The sequence below is a fragment of the Littorina saxatilis genome, linkage group LG6 (assembly GCF_037325665.1).
Source record: "Littorina saxatilis isolate snail1 linkage group LG6, US_GU_Lsax_2.0, whole genome shotgun sequence".
Taxonomy (NCBI): Eukaryota; Metazoa; Mollusca; class Gastropoda; order Littorinimorpha; family Littorinidae; genus Littorina; species Littorina saxatilis.
Genome location: NC_090250.1, coordinates 26,749,822 through 26,775,605, shown reverse-complemented (window position 1 = coordinate 26,775,605; position 25,784 = coordinate 26,749,822). Strand labels below are relative to the sequence as shown.

The 25,784-nt window shown below is 45.9% G+C and overlaps 2 protein-coding genes across 3 annotated transcripts in view; one reads left to right on the top strand and one right to left on the bottom strand.

Annotated features, from left to right (window-relative positions):
• Nucleotides 1-1,732: 1,732 nt before the first annotated feature.
• On the bottom strand, nucleotides 1,733-25,140 carry LOC138968859 (WW domain-binding protein 4-like). Its single transcript, XM_070341527.1, has 9 exons — nucleotides 24,995-25,140; nucleotides 22,899-22,971; nucleotides 22,219-22,281; nucleotides 21,794-21,865; nucleotides 21,161-21,245; nucleotides 9,440-9,589; nucleotides 8,609-8,685; nucleotides 7,781-7,929; nucleotides 1,733-3,449 (listed from the first exon to the last, which is right to left on the bottom strand). Coding segments are annotated over exons 1-9 (1,026 nt in total). The 5' UTR covers nucleotides 24,997-25,140; the 3' UTR covers nucleotides 1,733-3,094.
• An 88-nt stretch (nucleotides 25,141-25,228) lies between these two features.
• Nucleotides 25,229-25,784, top strand: part of LOC138968853 (MBT domain-containing protein 1-like) — a 29,260-nt gene continuing 28,704 nt past the window's right edge. For both annotated transcript variants that reach the window (XM_070341517.1, XM_070341516.1), the window contains exon 1: nucleotides 25,229-25,374. In XM_070341517.1, the coding sequence (XP_070197618.1) occupies nucleotides 25,372-25,374 (3 nt within the window). In that variant the 5' untranslated portion in view covers nucleotides 25,229-25,371. The remainder of the gene's footprint in view (nucleotides 25,375-25,784) is intronic.

The window sequence follows — 25,784 nt, the reverse complement described above, 5'->3', positions numbered from 1 at the left end:
GTGTGTGTATGTGTCCGCGATGCACGCCCAAGGTTCTCGATGGATCTGTTTTAAATTTGGTGGGCATATTCAGGTAGACCCCGGACACAACCTGCTCGATGAGATATTTCAACACGTGCTCTCAGCGCGCAGCGCTGAACCGATTTTGGTTTTTCTCTGGATCCATTCCCAGTAACTCTTCCTTATCTTCTCCAGTGTTTTCAGCGTTTATCTCCCTTCCTTCGTGTGGCGTCAATCCATAGCCCCGTTTCTATTTTTAGAAGGTCACTGTCGACAACGCTCAATCCATATTCCCGTTATACTATTTTTAGAAGGTCACTGTCCCGGCTTTACTCTTCTCCAGTGTTTTGCGCGTTTATCTCCCTTCCTTCGTGCGGTGCGCCGGCAAAGCCGGCGTACACCCGGTGAAGCCGGGTCCCCGGCGCAGCCGGGTATTCGGCTTGACTTTTTCCCGGCGAAGCCGTACCCGGCGAAGCGGGTATTCATCTAGTCAAATATATACACACAAACGTATTAAAAATGTCGACCAGCTACATGTTTCAGTGGTGAGATAGGTCAGCGTGCACAACCTGTTACTTATTGTTTCACCAGTGTTCTTCCAGTTGGTCATTACGACATAACTGCTGTATCACGCATCCTTAATACAGCATATATATTTCAAGCAATGTGTTCTTAATACGGCTTCGGTTTCTTCCAATCATTCTGTGTAATATTACCGGGCTATGACGTACTCATAATGCATCTATTCTTCAATTTGTTCTGTGCAATACAGGCATGGGAATTGAAAAAAGTTAAAAAGGCTGAACATTTTTAAGTAATAGCAATCGAAGCGTCAAGTCGACGACGCAAAGCGCCAAGCTAATGGCACAAAGCGACGACGCGAAGCGCCTAGCCTAACTAGGGGGTTCCGGGGGCATTTGAATTTGTTTTCTCCAAAGAACCCAAAGGGTGCAATTTGGTTTCATCTGAGCTCCAAGTTTGCTATTAAATTTATTTTTTCGGCGGACACTTTTGCTTTTTCAGCGGAACAAAAAAACAAAAAATAGGCGGAAATTTGCCTTTTGGCGGACAATTCCCATGCCTGGCAATACTACTATTCTTCCAAGTATTGATATAGTTTGGCCCATCTCATTCTAATAGAATCATTTTGTGCAATAGTGTGAGATAATGTACTGTTCGTAAAATCATTTCATGCCAATCTGTAAAGTTACGCAATATTTTCAAGTCATACAATTAGCTGGCCCATGCAATGTTTATCCAGGCATCTTGTGAAAGCAGTTTTACTCATCTTTCTGTTAATCTTGATGTTTCGAATGTGTTTTATGGAATGCTGTTGTTGTAAATATTAGCATATTCATGTCAATAATGTTCAGAGGCAAATTTGACACTAATACATGTAATTACTCAGAAGTCTTTCAAAATGAGTTGCTGGGTGGGCACTGGACATAGAACCAGAGATTGTATATTTACTAATGCAATGGCCAAATGCAAAATGTATGTGATGGTGTCTGGTTCTGGCAATTTGTTCTTTTTGTAAGAATGACGGTATTTGCTTTCTGTTAAAAGCACATTAGCATTGTCTGTGATAATCTGCTTTATTTAACAGTGATCATTGTATTATTATTATTATTATTATTATTATTGTGATCATTTTTATGCGCCTAATCTAGATATAGCCCTAGGCGCTTACATATTAATTTCTGCCGTTTGAAATGGAATTTTTTACAGACAGACAGACAAACAGACATTTTTACACACAATATATAACGCATTCACATCGGCCAGTAAAGCTCAGTAGCCTATTAGGCGAGCATTCACCTTTCACGGCCTTTATTCCAAGTCAAACGGGTATTTGGTGGACATTTTTATCTATGCCTATACAATTTTGCCAGGAAAGACCCTTTTGTCAATCGTGGGATCTTTAACGTGCACACCCCAATGTAGTGTACACGAAGGGACCTCGGTTTTTCGTCTCATCCGAAAGACTAGCACTTGAACCCACCACCTAGGTTAGGAAAGGGGGGAGAAAATTGCGGCCTGACCCAGGGTCGAACACGCAACCTCTCGCTTCCGAGCGCAAGTGCGTTACCACTCGGCCACCCAGTCCCGGCCACCCTGTATGTGTGCTCAAAACAGAAAATAAGACTATTTAAAGACTTAGACAAAAGGTTAAATCATGTATATTTCACTTATTGCATCACTTCCACACACACACACAAAACTGTCCACATACAAGTTGGGCTTCTTAGTATGCTTCTATCTTATTCAAGTTATTGCCCTAAATAGGTACATGTACTTCAAAGACGTTTGGAAAATTTTGTTTGTTTGTTTGTAATGTCGAACTGTAAACCAAATGACATTGTTTAGAGTTAAAGGAGTTACTTCATTTTGAAGAAGCTATCAAACCATGTAAATCCTTTTGAATGTGCACAATTTTAGATGAATTCAGCTTCTACAAAGGTTGAATATTACATGTACTTGAACTCATGTTTCAGAGAATAAAAAAGCAAATGTTTGAAAAGAAAATGGCAGTTTTATTAAATTTTTATTGCAAATCTACGGATAACAGAATCACATGAATTAAATTAGTCAACGCTCCTTTAATGAAAAGTTTTTGCTGCAGAGGAAAAGAATCGTAAGACTTTACAATTTTTTTTTACATGAATCCTTAGTTGCTCCAGTCATATCAATGCCCACAACTGTTATAACAAAGAATTCAATTTAAGTACAACTTCCAAGAGCATAAGTCCATTGGGGGCACACACACCTACAAACACAGATACAAAGCATGCATACAGTATGTACTGCTCATAGAGCATGTTCTTCTTCACTGGGATAGTTAAATCATTACCCCCCCCCCCCCCCCCCCCCCTATCTTATTCATGTTATTTTCTCCAGAATGTTCTGCAATAATTCAAGCAAGATCTATGTGTTGTGTTGCTGTCTAAGAAAATTGCAAATCCTTTTAAATAACTCTCACTTGCTGTTGTTTATATTTAAGCGCCAACGTCCTTTTTTTGCTCAGATCAAGACAGAACAAAGTAAAAATGTTGAACATAACAACACAAACTAACCTCTCGTTCACTCATCACATTTAATCATCGTCGTCTCGTTGTCGAGCATTCCTGGCACTGGACGCAATTTTTCTCTTTTTGAATCCCACACTTCCTCCAGACAACAAACCAAGAGAGGTTACTGTCTTTTCCTTGAATTTGTCCTTTTTCATCGGAGGGAAGGAGACCGGTTCCGGTTCTGGTTCCGGTTCTGGAGGGGCTGAAGGGGCAGCAGGACTGTCTGGTAACGGAATGTCTAAGGGAAGCGGGATCTCTCCTGGAAGTGGGATATCTCCTGGAAGCGGGATATCCTCCAGGGCAGGTGGTGCTGGTGCTGGTGCTGGTTCTGGTTCCGGTTCCGGATCCAATTCCGGTTCAGAATCTGGTTCTGGGGCTCTGTAAGTAACAAAGGTGTACATTTTAAATTGAACACAGATGTGGTAACTGAGTAACATTATGTGAGATACTGTCCCGTTCCCATGTGAGATACTGTCCCGTTCCCACGGGACTCTATCACTTCCTCCTGCATTACCTCAACACCTCCTCCCCCCCCCCCCCCCCCTTTTTTGCTGCATATCTGTCTCGTTTAAACAGAGTTTATGGTCGCTGACCGCTCCCTCTAAACTCACACTTAAACTACTCACTAATGCTTCCCCCACCCCCCCCCCCCCCCCCCCAGCTGCAATTGTAGAACACTAGGCAACTGTCACTGGCTAATACACACACACATACAGACACCGTCACACGCGCGCGCGCAGACACACACACACACACGCACGCACGCACACACACACACACACACACACACACACTCTCACGCTTCCGTACCAACATACGTAGCCAAGAGGTTTATTTGATTTGGCCCAGGTAACGAGGGCAGTTTACTTCAGAAAAAAAAAACCATCTGACAATGACCATGAAAGATAACATTGTACAGAGATAAATCCCAAATAGGAAGTAACACTCGTTATTCCGCCCAATTCAAGAAGTGGTATTATTTAGTTAGGATTGTTATGTTGTAATAGTTGAAGGTGTTTTGCGGACTATATGCAATCTATACGAGTCAATCACCTTGGGCGGCAGCTGATCTAAGTAACCTAAGTAAGCAGTGCTTTTCCAGTCCCCCATCACCTTGACGATTTCACCCGGCACGCCACAACTCAACGCCCATGCGGTGCCGCCCCGCCGGAAACTGTGACTAGAGAAATCCCCTCCAGCAACAGCAGCAGTTACACGCAGTTTCTTATTGAAATCAAATCCTTTGATCGGAAAAAAACCTGCGCCTTGGGGCCCATCGGTCCCAAAACATGGAACATATCAGTCACTGCGGACACTGGGCATAAAGGATGTGAAGGCATTGCGGGAAGCTTTATTTCCACGGAGCGTTCTTTACGCTGAATTGTCTTACTCCATTGAAAAGTTATTGACACACTGTCCGTCTCCAAAATCACCACGCGATCTCGTGTAAGCTGCTTATCGGGATCAAAATTACCGTTGTCCTGGAACAAGTTCGATTTTCGGAGAACTCCACAAAGAAAAACACCAAACACGCCGCCCAAAAACACAATGTCTTGTTTACAATGTTTACATAAACATTATTCGCATCCTTCATCTGGAAAGAAGGAACACAAGGGCTTGGTCGGACATATGATCACACAGGTTCACGTTGGGGGGTCTCCCCCGGTGCCAGAAAGTCAACAGCCGCACTAACTCTTTTGCGCCGCCTAGGCTCGTGAAGACGTGAAATAGTGTCAGCCATAATGTTTACACAACCGGCCACATGCACCGCCGCAATGCTACAGTTTACTTTAGCACATTCCCATGCCATTTTTCGAAGTAAGCTGTTGACATACTTATTAGTAGATCTGCCCTTATTGATAATTTATTTTGTCACAGTACTATCAGTATGCACAATCACTTCTTGTCCGCACCACATCGGTGCCCATCGTGTCACAGCTTGTAACACAGCACATACTTCTTTAAAGTTTATGTGTAAATTGTTCGCTGCCGGCATGTCTTTTTTAAAATAGGTGTACTGCCAGTCGCCCTGCCAAAAGGCACCTGCTGCAATATTACATGCGTCCACATGGACATGCTGTTTTGCATTGTGGAAATAATACACTGTTCCATTAAATACATGCATAAAAGAAAGCCACCATTGCACATCTTTCTGGAATTCGCTAGAAAGCTTTGCTTTGTGCCGCTGCTGCTGAAGGGGTTTTATTGTGTCCAGTATCCGCCGCAGAAAGAATTTTCCTCCTCTGACAGCTTGACAGGCCCAATTAAGAGAACCCGCGATGCTTTGAAGCTGAGTTTTTGTCGCGCGCTTCTTTCCTCGAAATTGCAGTAGTCGCAGCCGCAGTTGCTGCAGTTTGTCACTTCCAAGTGACAGAGTGTTGTTCCGCGTGTCGATGTCGACTTCAAGAAATGTGATACGTTGGGTGGGCCCCACCACCTTCTTCCAGCTAATGTTGAAGCCTAGTTCCCTCAATAATCTAATCAAAGAAAATAACATGTCGTTGCACTCCTCTTTTGTTGCTGCTACTAAAAGAAAATCATCTATGTATGCTAACACACCAGGCATGCCTCTCCTGGCCATGCACCTGCGAATTGACTGTGAAAGTCTATGGAAATGTGACGGTCCTACATTGCTACCAAATGGAAGCCGACTGTCAAACAAATAAGTCGGTATCTTTTCACCTTTGAAATGCCACTTGAGTCCCGTTACACAATAATCATCCGGACTGATGCACACTGAGCGATATGCGGACTGCAAGTCGACTTTAGCACACCAATAATCTGTCTTCGCTAAGGCACACGCATCAGAGACTGTTTGAAACTTCACCGACTCAGGGATGGAGTAATCGTTCATTGCCCTACCTGTTGGTTTGCTGGCATCATGAATTAGCCTAACGCTACCATCTTCTTTGGGGATCGCGGCTAGTGCGCTTACGACCGTTGGCTTCTTACTTGCCACTATATAATTTCCTTTCGCTATTTGATCAAACAGTTCTTGTTCTACCACGTCGCGATGATCGTACGCTGATTTATGATTGCTTTGTTCTGCTGCTAACACACATGTTTTATGTTTTTCTGTTACCCGAAAACCGTGCTGTATACCGTCTAACAAAAAATCTCTGTCACAATCGCCCTCTAGCACTGAGTGCCACCTTTGAGATTTTGCACTAATAGATGCATGATTTCCTAAAAACTCACAGTCATGAGGATCTAATTGAGGGAACGGGCTGGAATAGGTGGGGCCTACCGTTGTGTTGTCAGTTCGCTGCGCTGTATCCTAGGCACTGGTGTTTGCTGTCGCCTGGTGGTCTTTGCCAGGGTGCTCTTTTCCACACGTGTCACACACGTGTTCGAACCTGCAGCGGAACCCGTAGAGGCATGTGCCTATGTTTGTATACTGCAGGCACACCTCCTTCCCACTGGGTCCCACAGGTCGTTGAATACCGCCGCTTCCCATCGTGGCCTTGCCGCTTTTGTTGCCTAGAACTTGTTGGGTACGATCACGGAGAATCACTGTGGACAGGTGGGGGTTGGGGGTCCCCCAAGCAAACCCGCTGGTAGCCTGGCGCTTCCTGTACTCGTCGTCGTACAGGAGCACCGACTGCCAGGAGAATCTTGCGCCGAGCTCGCCCACCATCTCCGTATAACCGAGGTAGGCTTCGTGGTCGAAGTCCGGTGCATTCATTAGTTTTGCCATTATTCTTGCATTTGCGACGATCCAGTGGCAGGGGGATACTTTGTCCAACTTTGGTTTGTTGGCCAGCTTGAGCGTGACACCTCCCCCGAGTGTCACCTCTTCCTCCACCACCATAGAAGCTGGTACGAAGTCAACAATTCTTAAAAATGTCTCACCTAGTGAAGCGGTAGACTGTATGGCCATGTTGCCAAGAAGGCCCTGGAGCATTGCCACTTGGTCGGCAGCACGCAACGGCCCTCCCCCGTACTTCTTTTGCAGGTCTGCCACTGCCGCTTTTAATTCCACTATGTGGCCTCTTTTTAACTTGAGGCTTTCCAGGTCCTTTTCTCCTGCATATTTTAAAGCACTGAGGGTTGTGAACTCCTCTTTTTCCAGAACCTCAACCACAGGTTGGGGCAGATTGTTTGCCCATGAAGTAAAATTGAACTCCATTTTTGCAGAACTGAAAAATCGCTGAACTTGCTTGCTGGCCGCTGCGCTGCTACTAATGACTTCGGTCCTCGCTCTCTCTCTCGGACTCCCTTATCTGTTACCATTGTTTCATTCCAGATGCTCTCCTTCACTCATCACCTCCACCCTGCCCTCCAACCCTCTTCCATTCCCCGCATTCGTTCCCACGGGACTCTGCTATCACTTCCTCCTGCATTACCTCAACACCTCCTCCCCCCCCCCTTTTTTTGCTGCATATCTGTCTCGTTTAAATAGAGTTTATGGTCGCTGACCGCTCCCTCTAAACTCACACTTAAATTGAACACAGATGTGGTAACTGAGTAACATTATGTGAGATACTGAGGTACTATTGTGTCCCAGTAAGGCTTATCATGCCCTGTGACATAAATAATGCTATTAGCTTAAACAGTCAGTACTTCTCAGGATTTCTCCAATGTAGTAACTGTACTTTCAGAGCAATGGCATCTTCCCAGAGAAGACAGCGGATCATGGTTTAAAAACAAAACGTGAATAAAAAATACTGGAAATTCTCGCATAACACAAACTGAGCAAGTACACTTACGCTTGTCGAATTGTTTCCCAGGCCCCATACGCGGCGCCACGGGTCCCACGAGGATCGACGCGAAACACCTTAACTGGAGGTGGTTTCATATATTCCTCCTCTTCTTCCTCCTCCTCCTCTGCTTGCTCCTCTTCTGCTTCACCTGCTGCCTGCAAGTTCAGTCATAAATCAGTAAGTGATTAAAAAATGGCTGATTGGCCAACCGAAACAATATGCTCACTGCAAACTTGTTGTAAAGGAATGATGAACTCAACTGACACTTTCCTTGAGTGTGGTGTCATCCATTCAACCCCCCAAACCAGGCCTGAAAGTAACAAGTATTTTACTCGCCATGGCGAGTAAATACATGTAACAGGCGAGTAGAAATGTTCATCTACTCGCCAAATGCGAGTAAAGTTTCTGAAACAAATTGTTGGTTTGGCTAGTAAAGTTTGCTCTCTGGCTAGTACATTTTCAGAATCACTAGCCAAAGGTGAGTACACCATTAATTTTTGTTTGACTTTCAGCGCTGCAAACTGAACTGTACAGCTCTTTGACAAGTTCAAATCTGCAATTCTTGCAACCTCATGTGAAATATGGCCTCCTCTCAGGAACCTAAAGTAGGACGAAAATGAATAAAAGACGGTGATGGAACAGGGCAAAGGGGAGATATCAGTCTCAAAACATTACCTAAACACACCCGTTTAATCCTTGAATAACTAAGCGCTCAAACACTTGTTTTAAGGCATTCCTTGTGTGGTAACAGAATTACAACCCTGAGCTCTTGTGGTGATTGCAGACAAATTTTTCTCTCAATTATGTCCCTTTAAATAATAAAACTTTACAAACTTGTTCTGCGTCATTGCCGGAAGTCCCCTCTTGCTCAGCTAAAGACATGTATTCCTCAGGTGGTTCCCATACACTCTCTGAAAAAACAAATTCAACAGTACTGTAAAACCTCTGTATTCAGACCCACAAATCTGAGAGAAAATCAAGCCTTATTAAGGAGGGAGTCTTATAATGTAGGTAAAGTTACAGACTTTATGAAGAAGAAAGTTTGGTAAAGCAGAAGAGGTCTTAAAACTGAACATTTTAACTCATTGTCTCCCAGGTACGGTTATATCCGTACCCACTCATATGGCTCTATCTGACCTGGTACGGATATATCTGGACACACAGTCACTTCAGTCGCTTCCTGCAATGTCGATCTAATGCCTGCATTCCATCGTGTTGATACACAGTTTCTACACAGTTAACACAATTCTGAGTGACCTGCTGCAGCACAGCTGATCTCGGCTAAAAAAAACTTGGTCAACATAGGTGGGGTAGAAAGTGTTAACTGTATTCTGTAATAAACGAATATACTCTGGTGAATAAAAGAAATTATGACCCTTACTTGTTTGACTTTACGTTACGATGGCTACAAACAAACCCGCATGTGAAGATTCTTGTAAAATCCTATTAAAAAGTGAGAACAACAAAATGTTAAGACAACACAAACAAGCAACCGTCTTAAATCAGATTGGGATTTCACAACGGTTACAATGAAGAAGTGTGTGTGTGTGTGTGTGTGTGTGTGTATGTGTGTGTGCATTGCGTTGCAGTTTGTGTGCATGTGTGATTCTCCAAGCACTCACAACAGAAAAAGTCTACCTGTCTTGTCTGTCTCTGATAACTCACCATTGGTAGCTGTGTTCCAGTAGTAGGAGTAGCCATCAGGTGACTTGGCCTCAAACCACTCTTTGATCTTGGCTGCAGGGGCTGTGGTCTCAGGCTCTGGGGACTCAGATCTTGCTGCCTTTTCTGTTCTTTTGCTGTCGCTGCTTTTTTCTGTCAGGAAACACAACGCAATGGCCATGTACTGCTCGTTCAAAATAACTTCTGCTTCTGTTTCGTTTGTCCATACCTGCTCTGTGTCTTTGAAGTCGATTTCTGTTTTTTAGTCAAAACCCATGGTGATAATGAACTAACTTTTCACAATAAATTAGCTCCTTAACCCTTTCGCTGCCAATCAAAACTTACTTATGTGCATTCCTGATTGCCAGGGAACTTTGGAGTTCGAGGTGTAATAATTCACAAAAAATTCTAGCTCCAAACTGGCTGTAGGTAGGTAAGTAAAGCCTATGTTATTTTTCAAGGAAATTGAACGAAGAATTTGTTTTTAGTGTCTAAACATGGAAATAATAATTAGTTTGGCTTATAATCGAAAATTTCAAAACTAAATTTTCATTTAATTAATATACTTACTCAACTCACATAAATGGCATTAACTTCAGTTCATTGCTAAGATATTGAAGTCGTACTCGACCCTGGTAAGGGGGGAAGTAACTCCCAAAGAAAAACAATCCGTAGTCAAGGACGCGAGTCACCTCCCCTACCGGTAACCCGCACATGCGCGGTCCTACTACCGGCCGTCATTCCCCCACGGAAACACACACCTGTAACACATATAATGTTAGCGGGGATGGATGGGAGGGTATAAACGATGTGAGTTGAGTAAGTATATTAATTAAATGAAAATTTAGTTTTGAAATTTTCGATTCAATCACATATTCTTACCTCAACTCACATAAATGGCAGATTGCACATAAAGGCGGTGGGATACTCACATTAAACTCTTGGAAGTATCTGGCCTGCGGCAACCATGGCTGGGAGGCAGTTGGTACCGTCCGGGTGAGTGCTGGCAATGTCCCGGAGGTAGTAGCTGAGGAAGACATCTTGAGACGTCCAGTATGCAGCTTTGAGGACGTCTGACATCCTTCCAGACTTGAGGACAGCTAAGGAAGTTGCCCACGCTCGAGCCTCGTGAGTCCGAGGTGATCGAAGAGGAAGGACTGACTGCCCCCCCCCCCCCCCCCTTGTGTCTGCCACCACTGATAGGCATGCCTTATAAGTGTGGAAGACCATCTGGTAAGCGTGGTTTTTGCAATGTCTTTATTTCGGGCTGTATTAATCGAAATAAACAACAACTTCTGAGCTGATGCTCGAATCGGAGCGGTACGCAACAAGTAAGCCTTAAGCGCGCGTACCGGACAGTTAGAAAGATCCGGATCGCCGGGGGCTAAAATGTCCCGAAGAGGCCGAATGGAAATGATCGGTGAAAGTTGGTCAGGTTTTTGATTTTTGGCGAGAAAATCGGGACGGAAACGCAGTGAAACCGAGCCGTCTCTTTCAAAAGTGATATCACGGTCTAGACCTGAGAGGCCGTGGATCTCGCTGCCCCTTCGCGCGGAAGCGAGCAGTATGAGCATGAGAGTTTTGCGCGTAAGGTCAGAAAGACTAGCGTCTTGTAAAGGTTCAAAAGCACTAGAACGGAGAAATTCGAGTACTAGCGGAACGTCCCAAGCCGGAACAGAAGTTCTCTCCGTTGCAGAACTGAGGGCCGCGCCCTTTAGCACACTCGCGATGACTCCCCCGAGGGAGATGGAGCGACCAAGCTGCTTAAGAGTAACCGAGATGGCTGAGCGGCGAACGCGCAAAGTGGACGCGGCGCGTCCCTGAGCGGAGAGCCATGCCAAGTGGTTTGCGACCTGCATTGATCGCGGGGAGACCGGGACAACATTGTTAGCTGCACACCATCGAGTCCAAGCCAGCCAGTGCGATGAATAAACAGAGGAGGTGGAACGCCTGTGAGCCTTCTGGACTAAGTCCAAAGTAAGATCTGAGGCGCCTGAGCGCTTCAGTGATCGCCGAACAGTCGCCAGGCGTGAAGATCCAGGAACTCGGGGCGATCGTGAAGAATGCCCGTCCTGGGCTGTAGAAGCTCCCCTCGCCGGAGGCTGAGCGGAATTGGCGGGCCGCTGGCGAGCCGCAGGAGGTCCGGGAACCAATGCTGACTGGGCCAGCGCGGTGCCACGAGAAGAAGACGAGGCCGCTCTAAGTCGGCTTTTCGCAGGACCCTTCCGATGAGTGGAGTGGGAGGGAAGGCGTAAGCCACTAGCCCTGTCCAGCTGATCGTCATCGCGTCGATCTTCCACGCTTCCGGGTCCGGAAACGGGGAGACAAAGATCGGAAGGCGACGCGAAAACCTCGTGGCGAAGAGGTCGACCATCGGTCGCTCTACCTGCGCCCAAAGGCGGAGGAGCGCCTGATGTGCGATGGTCCACTCTGTGTGGAGGATCTGAGAGGACCGGCTGAGGGCGTCGGCCAGGACGTTCAGGCAGCCGGGCAGGTAGCGAGCCGAGACCAGAATCTGATGGCGAGCGCACCAAGAAAGGATCTCGCATGCTCGGCTGGACAACAGTTGAGATCGGGAACCGCCCTGTTTGTTGAGGTAGGCAGCGACTGTCGTGTTGTCGGTATGAATCAACACATGGGTGCCCTGAAGGGCGGAGAGAAAATGCTGAAGCCCCAGAAAGACTGCCTCGAGCTCGAGGCGATTGATGTGCCAAAGCCGCTGCTCTTGTGACCACCGACCGGACGTCGTGTGTGTGTCCACGTGAGCCCCCCAACCCTTCTGAGACGCGTCCGAAAAGAGATGCGTGGAGGGAGGAGGAAGCGCTATGGGCACTCCCTGCAGAAGCCAAGGGGTGTTCATCCACTGAAGCGTGGTCTGCTGAAACCAGACCCCGAGCGGGACTGAAACGTCCCAGCCTTGTGAAGTCGGATTCCAGACTGAACTGAGCGCCGCCTGAAACGGGCGCTTGTGGGATCTGCCTAGCGGAATAAGGGACGACATGGACTCCATCTGGCCCTGTACAGACGCAAGCGTCCGGGCTGGAGCTGACTGAAGCCCTAACAGGGAAGACAGAAGAGCCTGCAGTTTGTCCACCCGGCGTTGAGTGGGACGGACTGTCCACTCCCGTGAATCGAACACCATGCCAAGGTAAGTAAAGGTCTGCGACGGAGTCAGCTCGGACTTGGTGTGGTTGACTCGGAAGCCGAGATCCTGAGCCTGAGCAAGGACAAACTGGGTATGCTGAAGGCAGAGCGCTTCCTGCTGATGAAGGATCAGCCAGTCGTCCAAGTATGCCCTGAGCCGAACCCCGTGCTGCCGAACGAGGGCACAAAGTTGGCGCACCACCATGGTGAACACCCAGGGAGCAAGTGACAGCCCGAAGGGTAGGGCTCGAAACTGGAAGATTCGGTCCCCCCACAGAAAACGCAACCACTTCCGGTCCGCCTCGTGCATGAGGATGTGGAAGTAGGCGTCCGTCAGGTCGACGGACGTCACCCAGTCGCCCGGGCGAAGCGCCTCCCTGACGGTCGCCGGCGTTTCCATGGTGAACCGAATTTTGCGCAAAAAGCGGTTCAGTGGAGAGAGGTCTAAGACTGGCCGCCACCCCCCGGAAGCCTTGGGAACAACGAAGATTCTTCCGTAAAAACCCAAGGAGGAGTGGTCGAGAACCTCCTCTATAGCCTGCTTCTGCAGCAAGAGAAGGATTTCCGCCTGAATTGCCTCCCGAGCGTCGAGGCTGGCCGGAAACCGGAAGTTGGCCGGCGCTCTGGACAAAGGGGCCTTGCCTTCCTGCCAAGGAAGGCGGAACCCCGATCGAATCACCCCCATGATCCATAGGCTGCTTGTCCGAGACAGCCACACTGGAAGGGCCCGGGAGAGGCCGCCTGCTACCGAAAGGGTAGAGGCTGGGGGGGTGACTGGATCGGGGGGGTCTCATTGGGGGTTGGGCTTGCGCCCAGACCCCCGCTTCCCAAAGGAAGGTTTACGCTGGTAAGGGCGGGAACGTGAACCACCCCTACCTGCCTGAGACGACTTCTGCCCCGAGGACTTGCCTGCAGCTGGTGCAGAACTCCGTGGTTTGTTACCGTGCTGCTTAAGAGCGAGTTCCGTCAGTTGCACCACATGATGGTCACGAGCCTCCTCCGTTTGCTGCCGGAGGGCATCCAAAGAGCGTGATCCCAGCAACGCACCCTCTGAGAAGGGAGAGACTCTCAAAGAGTCTATGGTGGCCTTATCCGTCAGGCGTGAGCCGTTAAGAAAAGCCTCGCGCCTCCAAAACACAACCTGAGAGTAGAGCCGAGCAGCAAGAGTCATCTGACTGTCAGTGACCTTCGCGAGGGCCGCCAAGAGCATGGCAGCATCAGCCTCAATGGCATCGTCACGGAACCTAAAAGGTTCGATGGACGAAGCGATGGCTCTCGTGAGAGACCGGATGAGCGTTTCCGCTAAGGAGGTCAGTTCGAGGGAAGAACGCCCGCTCTCCTCCAGCCCGAGTAGACTCTGTTCCGTACACACGGCAGTCCTATCTCGGCTATAACCGTCCTGCCGTAAGCGAGCCAGTTCCGGAGTCACCGGAAGTGGAGCTGTGGGCAGCGAAAACGAGGAGAGAAGAGAATGTGGCCTGCTAGGCAGCCGCGATCTTCTTGAATTAGCTGGGAGGCCGCCGCCTGCCTGAGCCGAGGCTAACCAAGGCTGAGCAGACGGGGGGGCTTCCCCATGAGCAGCCAAGAGAGGGTAGGGTGTGTTAGCGTCCGCCAACACCTGAGCCATCACAAAAGGGACGGAAGGAGATTCAATGAACCGGAACTTCGCCTTCGTGTCCCCCGCGCCCGCAAAATCTGCCAAAGCAGAAGGAGGGGGTGCGACCACAGTAGAATCGGCGGAGACACCCTCAGGGAAGTACCGTGAGGTTATCTCCGCAGCCAACTCCAGAGTAGGGCCCAGTTTATTGGGAATCCGTAAGGGGGTAACAGATTCAGAACAATCCTCATCCCCTTCCTGTTCCTCTCCAAAACCTTCCTGATCCCCATCAAAAGGAGGGTCCGGCAAACCGGAAACCCACCCGTCCACGGAAGCGGAAGTGGCTAAAGTCGGTTGAACAATAGACGGAAGCGCCGCAAACTGTCCACCAACAGCACCGCCGACAACCGGAACCGCCGCGGCGGAACCGGAAGTCGGGGCCGGAAGTCGATGCGTAACCAGGGACGGGATAGCAGGGACACTGCCACCGGAACCACTAGCCCGCTGTCCTCCACCGGAAGTGCCTGCCACAGCACGACCGGAAGTCGAGGACGACAACCCGCGGGCAGGCCCGACCGGAAGCCCCGAGGGGCAACCAGAGGAGCCTACCCCCTGCGAACTCGAACCAGGAACGGCGGCAGCCGGACCAAGAGCTACAGGTCGATGACCGCCGACAGAATCTTGTAGGCCAGAGCTGGACAAACAAGACGCTGCTGCCTGCCCCCCAGAGGCCGGGACAGCCGAAACTGATCCCAGGGGGGCAGGCTGGCGCGCTTCGCCGCTCCCTAGCGCACCCGCCACGTGATGGACGGTGTACTGCCGGGGAGGAGCCGTCTGCGAACCCGGCGACGCAAGAGCGTAACCCGGGCCCGCAGGCAAGTGTGAGCCCCCAAAAAGATGGGGACTCCCACAAACGCCGCCCAACGCCGAAGCGCTGGAACCGGGCGGCGCTAAGGCCGCGAACCCCCCTGAAAAGGCAGGGGAATCCGCTACCGAACCAGAAAAATCCGGCCCGAGATCAGCCGACGTGATAGTCGCTGACGGCCGCAGCCTAGAAAGAGAAGCCACCCCCCCCCACGCCAGGCGGGAGGGGAGCGACAGGCCTTTCCGCAGAATGTAAGGCAACTAGGTCATGCTTCAAAGTAGCAAACATTGCCAATATTTCTTCCCGAGACACGGACTCGCTAGACCGTGGCGTCTGCGAGCGCGAGAGAGGAGAAGTAGAGCGTTCCTGCGTAGGAAAAACGGGTGACGGTGACGTGGAGTCGAGCGAAACCCGTTCTGTCTTCTTAGTCACCGGGTCAGTAACCAGAATTAAAGACGTAGCCTGTGACGAAGTTACAGAGGCACGCGTCTTTGATTTAGACTTAGACTTGTCTTTATCCTTCTCTTTCCCCGGTGAAGAGAGCAGAGAAACAAGTTTGCCCTTGCTTTTAGAGTTTTTGTCCGCCATTTGCAATATCGAACACGCGCACGTGGAGATGAATTACAACAGCGAAAATACTCAAACAAACGCAACGCGTAGCGAAGAGAAGTGAAACGATCTTACCTAAAGATAGCAACGCAAAGACCAGGGTCAAATGGCCTTCCACAAAAGGCCAAGGCAAAAAAGATGCCGGAGTACAACAACACGTCTGTGCAGTAGTGTTGAAGTGGGTGGAATGACGGCCGGTAGTAGGACCGCGCATGTGCGGGTTACCGGTAGGGGAGGTGACTCCCGTCCTTGACTACGGATTGTTTTTCTTTGGGAGTTACTTCCCCCCTTACCAGGGTCGAGTACTACTTCAATATCTTAGCAATGAACTGAAGTTAATGCCATTTATGTGAGTTGAGGTAAGAATATGTGATTGAATGATGTTCAAATATGAACTTTTGAAAAATCAGTCTGGCGCACCTTCCGGTGCCTGTGGATCAAACACAGGTGGCTGTATTGCTTGCTCGAAGAAAGGATCATAATCACTGTCATCTACCTGTTTCCAACCAATCATCCGAAAGAAGATCTCCCCCTTCCCCTGTCAGTATCCATAATCATTTGCACCGCCTGTAGCGTCAGTCCGTCTTTGTTTTTCCCTACTAGGGCCCGGTCGACTGTCACCGTCAGCCATTTTGACGAGTCGAGTCTTCTCTCCCCTTCCCAACCCACTTCCCTGCTGCCAAGGCCGAAAATAGCCTTCAGAAGCAAAACCGGGTCACCATTTATGTTTATTCATGAGAATGAGGTATCCTACCAAGCCATTGGCTAGTATTTGTGTGTCAGCAGTGACGTAGCATTTCCGGAAAATTCCTGAACTCAGCTGACGGGTTTACCTGTCACGTAGGCGCTGCGGCTGCACAGGCACATGACGGGTATACCCGTGTGAGGCAGTCAAGGGGTTAAAGCGTTAACATGACCGTTTTGGTTCCATCAAAAAGGAAAGTAAACGACAAAAAAATGGATAAAGATATGAAAGACTAATTCAACAAATGAAACATCAACAAAGACTTGAACTGACATCAAGACCGCGCGTGCCAAACCAAAGGGCAACACTGCACATTACTTAGCTGTGTGTGTGTGTGTTTATGAAATGAGTATGTTAATAGATGTTGTCCTGAAATAACTCTTATCAGGATTTTCTGCGGTCTGGTAAATTAGAGCCCCTGTACCTAGGCCATGTTCCATGCTTACGATAGGTTTTATCCTGCGATTGGAACTAACAACTAACTCTGTTGACCGGCCGCAGTAAGGTATTCCCACTTCCCACTGTTTTCCCCGCTAGTCAGCTGCCAGATGTATTCAGTGATTATTTTATCAAGAAGGTTTCAGATATTCGTTCTGAACTTGATCAGATGGGTGCACATTCTGCTTCCTCCAGTCATGTTGATGTTCCCACTGATTGTTCTTTTCCATCATTTCAGCCAATCAGTGAAAAAGTCCTTAGATCCATTATTTTGAAGTCCAAACCAACAACTTGTCCACTTGATGCCATACCCACACCACTGCTTTTTGAGAATCTTGATGTGTTGTTGCCAACTCTTACTCAAATTGTCAATGATAGCCTGTTATCTGGTGTTTTTCCATCATTGTTCAAAACTGCACTTGTCAAACCACTTCTCAAAAAACCTAGTCTTGATGTCAGTATTTTGAAGAACTATTGTCCTGTATCTAATTTATCATTCTTGTCCAAAGTTTTTGAAAAGGTAGTTTTGAAGCAGCAATTGTCATATATATTTGAACACCCATGATTTGATCTCGCACTCTCAGTCCGCTTATCGCCCTTCTCACTGTACTGAAACAGCCCTACTTAAAGTAATCAGTGACATTCTGTCTGCTCTGGATGGTGGTGATGTGTCAGTGCTTACCCTACTTGACCTTTCTGCAGCGTTCGACACGATTGACCATGTAACGCTTCTCCATAGACTTCAGATTCTGTACGGCATCTCCGGTCCACCGCTAGCATGGCTTGAGTCCTATCTCATTGGCAGGACTCAGGCTGTGCTTGTTGATGGCCAGATGTCTGCTCCAGCCCCACTTTCTTTCGGCGTTCCTCAAGGTTCAGTACTCGGTCCCATCCTTTTCATCATGTACACTAAGCCCCTCTCCACACTGATTCAAAACCATTCTGTTTTAAATCAGTCTTTTGCTGATGACACCCAGCTGTATAAACCCAGTCCCCCTGCAGAGACACATTCCGCCATCCAGACCATTCAGACATGCATCACTGATGTTAAATCTTGGATGGTCGATAACAAACTTAAGCTGAATGATGATAAGACTGAAGTCTTACTGTGCAAAAAGAAGAACGCTACATTTCCCTCTCCCCAACCTGTTTCTGTTCAAATAGGCAACACCAACATTCTTTTCTCACCATCAGCTAGAAACCTTGGATTCACCCTTTCATCTGACATGACCCTTAACAAACATATATCTTTAGTCTGTAGAGCAGCTTATTTTGAGCTTCGTAAGATCAGCACCATTTGCCACACACTCTCCTCTCAAACAACTAACACTCTTGTCTGTGCCTTTGTTCTTTCTAAACTTGACTACTGCAACTCTCTTCTCTCTGGCTGTCCTCTGTACCTCCTGCATAAACTACAAAAAGTCCAAAACTCGGCAGCACGCCTCATTCTGAAAGCACAAAAACGAGATCACGCAACACCACTTCTTCACACACTGCACTGGTTACCTATTCAAGCCCGCATTGACTACAAACTGTCCACCCTCTGCTTTAACTTCTTTTCTGGCTCGTCTCCTGCTTACTTCTCTGAACTCCTCACCGCCTATTCTCCAGCAAGACAACTCCGTGCCTCTTCCGACTGTCGCATCCTCACCATTCCACACACCAAAACCAAAACATACGGACAACGCACTTTTACTTTCTGCGCACCCACACAATGGAATTCTCTCCCCTTTCACATCCGCCACTCTCAGTCACCCCAAGCATTCAAACGAGCACTTAAAACGCACCTCTTCAAGAAATACAACCCCTGATTTTGTTTTCTCAGTCCATCAGTAGGCTACATGTAGTGTATTTGTTGTTTTAGTGATAATGTGATAATGTATATAAACATCTAGGGCTGTTTTCAGTATTGTTGATTACATGTTCTGTTTGATTAAGGGTATTCAGCTGGTATTTCCTTGTTTTCACTACCTATTTTATTCATGTTTTTATTACTTAGTTAGTGGAAGAATCTTTTGTATGTATGTTTGATGGTGTATGCTTTTAATTAAGCGTTGCTGACTATGAATGTAGATGTAAATGCTTGTATAACTGTGTTTTAATTTTAAATGTGTCAAGCGCAAAGAGCATAATTGTAAAGTTATGATGTTGCGCTATATAAATGCTCATTTATTATTATTATTATTATTATGTTACGCAGCGTGCGCTAAATATGATATCAAACCCAAGTGACCTTGATCAAAACACGTGCCAGCAATCATTTCGCAACAAATTGTGAACTCTGATGAACTTGTGAAGCTTGGCCTAGGTAAAGGGGGCTCTCACTCATTTAATTTTCATTTAATTTTCATTACTTTATTGTCCCATCGCTGGGAAATTCGGGTCGCTTCCTTCCAGTGGAAAGCTAGCAGCAACAGAGTCGCGCTACCCAGGTGTATGCGTGTTTAGGTGTAATCAGCCTTCTGCACTTATGGCAGAATAACCGAGGTCTTTTACATGCCACTGTGGTGACACGGGGGTGGAACATGAATAAAGTCTCCGAGTCTGCACATAAGTTGACCCGTGTCCGTTCCGGCCCGGATTCGAACCTGCGACCCTAGGATCACAAGTCCAGTGCTCTACCAACTGAGCTACCGGGCCTCTACCAGACAGCTGAAAACCCTGACAGTTATTTTCGAAAATAGTCTGTTGGACAAGCACATGACAAAACACATCATTACCGTCCCAGAAAAAAAGAAAACAAGTCGCGTAAGGCGAAATTACAACATTTAGTCAAGCTGTCAAACTAACAGAATGAAACTGAACTCACTGCATTTTTACAGCAAGAGCGTATACTCGTTGCATCGTCAATCCACCGCTCGATGCAAAGGCAGTGAAATTGACAAGAAGAGCGGGGTAGTAGTTGCGCTGAGAAGGATAGCACGCTTTTCTTTATCTCTATTCTTTTTAACTTTCTGAGCGTGTTTTTAATCCTAACATATCACATCTATATGTTTTTGGAATCAGGAACCCACAAGGAATAAGATGTTTTTAAATCGATTTAGGAAATTTTATTTTTATAATAATTTTTATATTTTTAATTTTCAGAGCTTGTTTTTAATCCGAATATAACATATTTATATGTTTTTGGAATCAGAAAATGATGAAGAATAAGATGAACGTAAATTTGGATCGTTTTAAAAACAAATTATTTTTTTTACAATTTTCAGATTTTTAATGACCAAAGTCATCAATTAATTTTTAAGCTACCAAGCTGAAATGCAATACCGAAGTCCGGCCTTCGTCGAAGATTGATTGGCCAAAATTTCAATCAATTTGATTGAAAAATGAGGGTGTGACAGTGCCGCCTCAACTTTTACAAAAAGCCGGATATGACGTCATCAAAGACATTTATCGAAAAAAAGAAATAAACGTCCGGGGATATCATTCCCAGAAACTCTCATGTAAAATGTCATAAAGATCGGTCCAGTAGTTTGGTCTGAATCGCTCTACACACACACACACGCACAGACAGACAGACAGACAGACAGACACACACACATACACCACGACCCTCGTCTTGATTCCCCCTCTATGTTAAAACATTTAGTCAAAACTTGACTAAACAGGGATCGCGCTAGCTTTTTAAAAAACGCGTAAGTCATACGCAACAAAACGAAAAAAACGCATCACGGACCAATATTTTTGCGTACTACGAAAACACGTACTGACACAAACAAAACACGCACGAAAGACTTAAAGACACTCCTTACCTAAATACGGTGAGTTTTCCTGTCGAACTCCGCGCACGCCTGTCGAATAACACCCCTGCTGTCTCCAACCTTCGGGCCTTGCGAGTTTGTTTCCCGCTCTAATACGACTAGACACACTTTCCGCCTTTTGGAAGCGCGAGATGGGAGAGCAGCTAATGTCTGTTTCATTATCCGACAAGACATTATCTAGTAATAACCTCGTTACGTTCGTTTGCGATACTTCGATGCAAAAAGAAACGGACTTTAGTTTTGACGCGCAGATTTCATGTGTGTCGTCACTTCTCGAGCCCTATAGTCAGTTTCAGGATCGGGTGATTATTAAGTCAGAGCAAAAGCGCTGCGTGAAGACAAGAAAAAGTTACGATATTTTTGCGTATGGCTTACGCGGCGCGGCGAAAAAAACGCGTCAGCGACTTTTAAAATGCGTCAAATACGCAAAAATCGTGCGTAAACGCGATCCCTGACTAAATGTAAAAACAAGAGTGCTACACAACAAAAAGTAAAAAATAAACATCACCACCATAAACAATAAAACTGTGTATACATCATGTCATCATTAGGCAACCCTACTTACCTCCTGGTGTCTTTAACTTGACGCCATACTGAGCTGCTAACGATGGGTCCTTGGCCAGGTCATTTCTCAGTGCTTCTAGGGCAGCCTGCAAATGAAAAGCGCATCTTTTGTGGTGATCCTTTTGTCTTCTTTTGTGCATTTTGTAATGCATACTATTTAACACCTACTTAATATCTCTAATTTGATTACAGAGACATTGATGGCAACAGTCAAAACAGTGTTAACAACTAAAACATTTGAACAATTAAACCACCAACTTAAAAAACAAATCAACTCTGAAAAGAAATCAGCAACAGAAGATTCTATAAAATCTTGTTTTTAATCGTGAAACTGTTGAATAGTTCTTCCTCTTTTCACAAATACAGAGAAACCCCCTTTTGTAAGACCCCGGAATTTAAGAATTCCTCTTTTTTAAGACCCTCCTTCCTCCAATGTTCTGTTCAAAACCTCAGTAAATTTACCTCAATTTTAAGACTAGCTCCTTTTTAAGACCAGATGTTCTGAGATTTGTGAAGGCTGCAAAACGGGGGTTTCATTGTACACAGCATTTTCCTTCTCTTATTCTCTTTCAGCATAACTTTAAGAGACAAAAGGATATTGCCTTGGAAATATGATCATTCTTTTTTGTATTACCTTCTCTATATGGGCCAATCCAGCATCTATCTCCTCCTGTGCCTTGGCCTTCTCTCCGCTGCGTTTCCGCAACTGCAGACGGAAGGAACAGCATGGATAAACAATTACAGCAGGGGAGAAAGATTCATGTCAGCACATTCCATTCTAAGTAAACCTGTGTAGACCTGTTGAGAATTATGCACCACTAATACACAGTAATAGCTTAAATGAAAAAACTAACAAAGACTTTTGACACAATGAGAACACACGTCAAACAAAATTCAAAAAGAAAGTGTGTGTGTGACAGAGAGTTGATGTGTGTGAATAGGTGTGTGTGTTAGCATGTATCCCCCCCCCTCCTCCCCAAAGAAAACAGAAAGAGAGAGAGAGGGAGAGAGTTACAGTGCAAAGCAACAGAGCAGTGATCCATGTAGCAGACAACTTACCTCATCAATTTTTTTCTGTACATTTTCTTTGTGTCGCTTTCCTCGTTCGTGAAATTCAACACTCTGAAACAGACATCAATACAACATTGATTAATGCCTGATAACAATTCTCTAGTATAAAAACAACATCACTAGATAAGGTTACCTCTGCAAAACTGGACATTGAGGAATTGTTACTGTTGAGTACATAAAGAAACACGTTACGTTAACATGCATTATTTTCCACAATTATCAAACACTAGACATTCCAGCGCCTTGTTCATTTATATTTCAGTTCAGCTAGTAAAATTTACTATTCTATTAACAAGAAACATTGTTGGTCAAAGCCTTATGCAGTGGTACCTGCGATAAAAGGCCACCCTTGGGACCACCCCAAAGTGTGCCAACATTGCAGGTGGTCTGTCATGACAGGTATACTTTGGTAAAGATAATAGACAATAGGAAAACAGAAGGTGTCCTTTCATGGGATGTGTCCCCTCCTCTGAGGGGCCTCACATCACAGGTACCACTGTAAAGCCTCAAATTAACTGGGCAAAGCCGACTACGCAAAGTATACTTTGCGAAACTGGCCACACAGGGCTTTAGCGCTGAGTTTTCGGCATAGACTTTGCGTAGTCTGCGGGCTCAATTATAGACCGCTTTCAGGCTTAAAAGAGGTCCAACCATGGTTTCTAACTTACAGGTTTATTGTCTGTGATCCAACATTTGCAGAATTCACAGAACTTGCGTGCCTGTGATATCCAGTATTCAGACCTGAAACACAAGTCGCGTGAAGCGATATAAAAACATTTAGTCAAGATCAACACCACAAACCAGTCATCGCCGAGACTACATTCAGATAATCTCGGCTAACCATACCGAAGACCGAGACGGGTCACGCTTGCCTCCGCGAAGCACGCTTCCGTAGTACTAACTGAACCTATTTTCTTTCATTCTGAGCACATTTTTAGAGTAAACATGACATATCTAAAATATATTTTTGAATTCAGGAGAAGATGAGGAATACAATGCAATCAGTTTTTAATCTGTTTCTGAAAATGTGATTTTAATGACAACTTTAATTAGCAAACTCAGTAATTATTTTTTAAGCCTCCAAGCTGAAATGCAATAGTCCGGGCTTCGTCGAAGATTACTTGACCAAAATTTCAACCAATTTGGTTTAAAAATGAGAGCCACCTCAACTTTCACGAAAAGCCGGATATGACGCCATCAAAGACATAAAAAAAACCGCAAAAAACATCTGGGGATTCTATACTGAGGATCTCTCATGTCAAGTTTCTTGAAGATCGATCCAGTAGTTTTCTCTGAATCGCTCTACACACACAGACACCACGACCCTCATCTCGATTCCCCCCTCTACGTTAAAACATTTAGTCAAAACTTGACTAAATGTAAAAAGGTAGTACTACTAAACCGAGAACTGTGCCCTGCATTATGTTGCAAATAAAACACTGGCACTATGCCGCCTACATCATCCATACAAACTCACAAATATATATATATATAATTATGCCTGTCCATCACTGGAGCAAATGTTTTCCAAGGATGGAAGGCAACCATGTTCTACCCTGAAAGTCCTCGTACTGGTGATTGGTGCTTCTCAAGCTCTAGATTCTCGTCAACTGCACAGGGCACTTGTGAAGTCGGCACATTGATGGGAACTAGATAGGCATACTTTGTTGGCGCTGGGTGAAGATGTTATTCCCATGCACCACCCAAATCCCTGCACTTCCCTTATTCTGACCTTAGTGTCTTGGTAAACCCTTACCCCTCACATTCCTCCCTGTTTTATTGAAGCCAATTTTTCATGATCAATTCTATGTCAGTCACATTCTGACAATACTACATCAATACAACTAGTACAAGTCCATTAGTTACATAACTTAATTACAAACAGAAGCCTGTGCCAGTGCAGCTACTTTTATCTGGCACTGCTGTCATGACAACTGATATTGTGGCATTCCCTAGTTATAAGCTAACTATCAAAAGCACAAGTAAGAATAACAGTGTTAACACAATTCTCTTCCCCAAATTGGTCCAGTCTAGATATATATATATGGATGCAAAATGTATGATCTTCCCTAAAATGGCAGAACTGAGGGGTCAAGTCGACCAAAAGTGGGTGCATTCTCTGTGGGTGCATTTCCTTTAGGCATTTTTCCTGTGTACAGGGAATGCACATCGGTATCTTTCTATCCTTTTTTCTTTCATTTTCAAAGAGATTTGATTTAGTTTTGCAATTTGTATTGAAAAAATAAGAAAATCCATCGTCGTTCCTGTCGAACTGCCTTTCGGATGTCTATGAAGGGAAGCGACGCCGAGGTGAGTCACGCGCTGGGCGCCAGATTGAGTGGTATTTTTTCCTACAGGAAAAATGCCTACACTACAGATAAATCACCCCTTTCATGGTGACTTAGACCCCTTCTGCCCTAATATGGCCCAGTTCAGATATGGCTGCAAAATGTACCTCTGCATCTCAATGCTTGGAGTTTGTGCCAAGACTAAACAAATGCTGACCATTATCATATATTCAATCCGTTTCTCCTAGTAAGGAAGTTACTGGGCTTCATGTGAAGAAAAGAAGAGAGCAAGAGAAAGAAAGAGAGAGAGAGAGAGAGAGAGAGAGAGAGAGGTGATGTCGATGTGTGTGTGTGTGTCCGGGAGGGAGGGGATTTTGTGGTTCAGTTGATGATCACAAAGGCCACAATACATCCTGAAACGAGCATTGGAGGTGTAAAAGTGTGATGTAGACGACAATTGGTAATGATGACCTTACATTTGTCTGCCTTATCAGCAGCATGCGCAGGAAAGTGCCCAAGAGGCCGACGTAGCTGCTCGGCAGTCTGACGAACACACATGCGTCGGAAGTTTACAACATTGGGCATGCGTACAAGGAATGATGCGGCGAGGCCTTGCAAAGAAAATGTTCCCAGCCCTAGCATTGGTTGTATCTCGCACATCTAATTATGAGTGACCAATTAGATAACGTCTAATGTTAAATATAGATGTCATGGCGCATGCGTAGAGAGCAGCCTTTGTTGTCCCCGAATCAAGGGATTTGCGGCGAGCGGCTGGGAAAGATTCACGAAGTTCAAGTTGAAAGAAAATGTAAGAAATTTCAAGGTCGCTATGAGTTAGACACAGCTGCTGAAAATGGTGAGTAGCTTCCTCTTGCGAGGCTGGTTTTGTAAAGTGTACATTATGGACCCGAATCGGTAGTAAACTGCCCTTGGACACCCAGCATGCCAATGTTTATGTTTTGGTTTTTGAGTTCGTCACAAACGTCCAGTAAGTAAATGACATACTTATCCACGTTGCAGAGCTAGTTTTCTGGTTCAGCAAGACTTATTTGTAGGAATTGTGCTGCAGTGAAAGTTTCAGTTGTTGTCGCGAGTGGTATTTATATGGAGTGGTCAAACAAGAAAACTTTCGATCAGACAAGGGCCTGTTGCTGCCCCTCCTCTTTCTCTAGCTTCTCCATCTTTGATCCATATTTTACCGTTTAGCTGGAATGGTCTTCACTTTATAAGTTTTTATATTGGAGCTGCTGTCCCTCTTCATTATTC

What these genes read in the sequence shown, in the direction of transcription:
- LOC138968859 (XM_070341527.1), bottom strand. An exon ending in TACAGAAAAAAATTGATGAG is followed by an intron (nt 21,866 to 22,218) that starts GTAAGTTGTCTG and finishes TTCCGTCTGCAG; the next exon opens with TTGCGGAAACGCAGCGGAGA. An exon ending in GATTGGCCCATATAGAGAAG is followed by an intron (nt 21,246 to 21,793) that starts GTAATACAAAAA and finishes TTTCATTTGCAG; the next exon opens with GCTGCCCTAGAAGCACTGAG.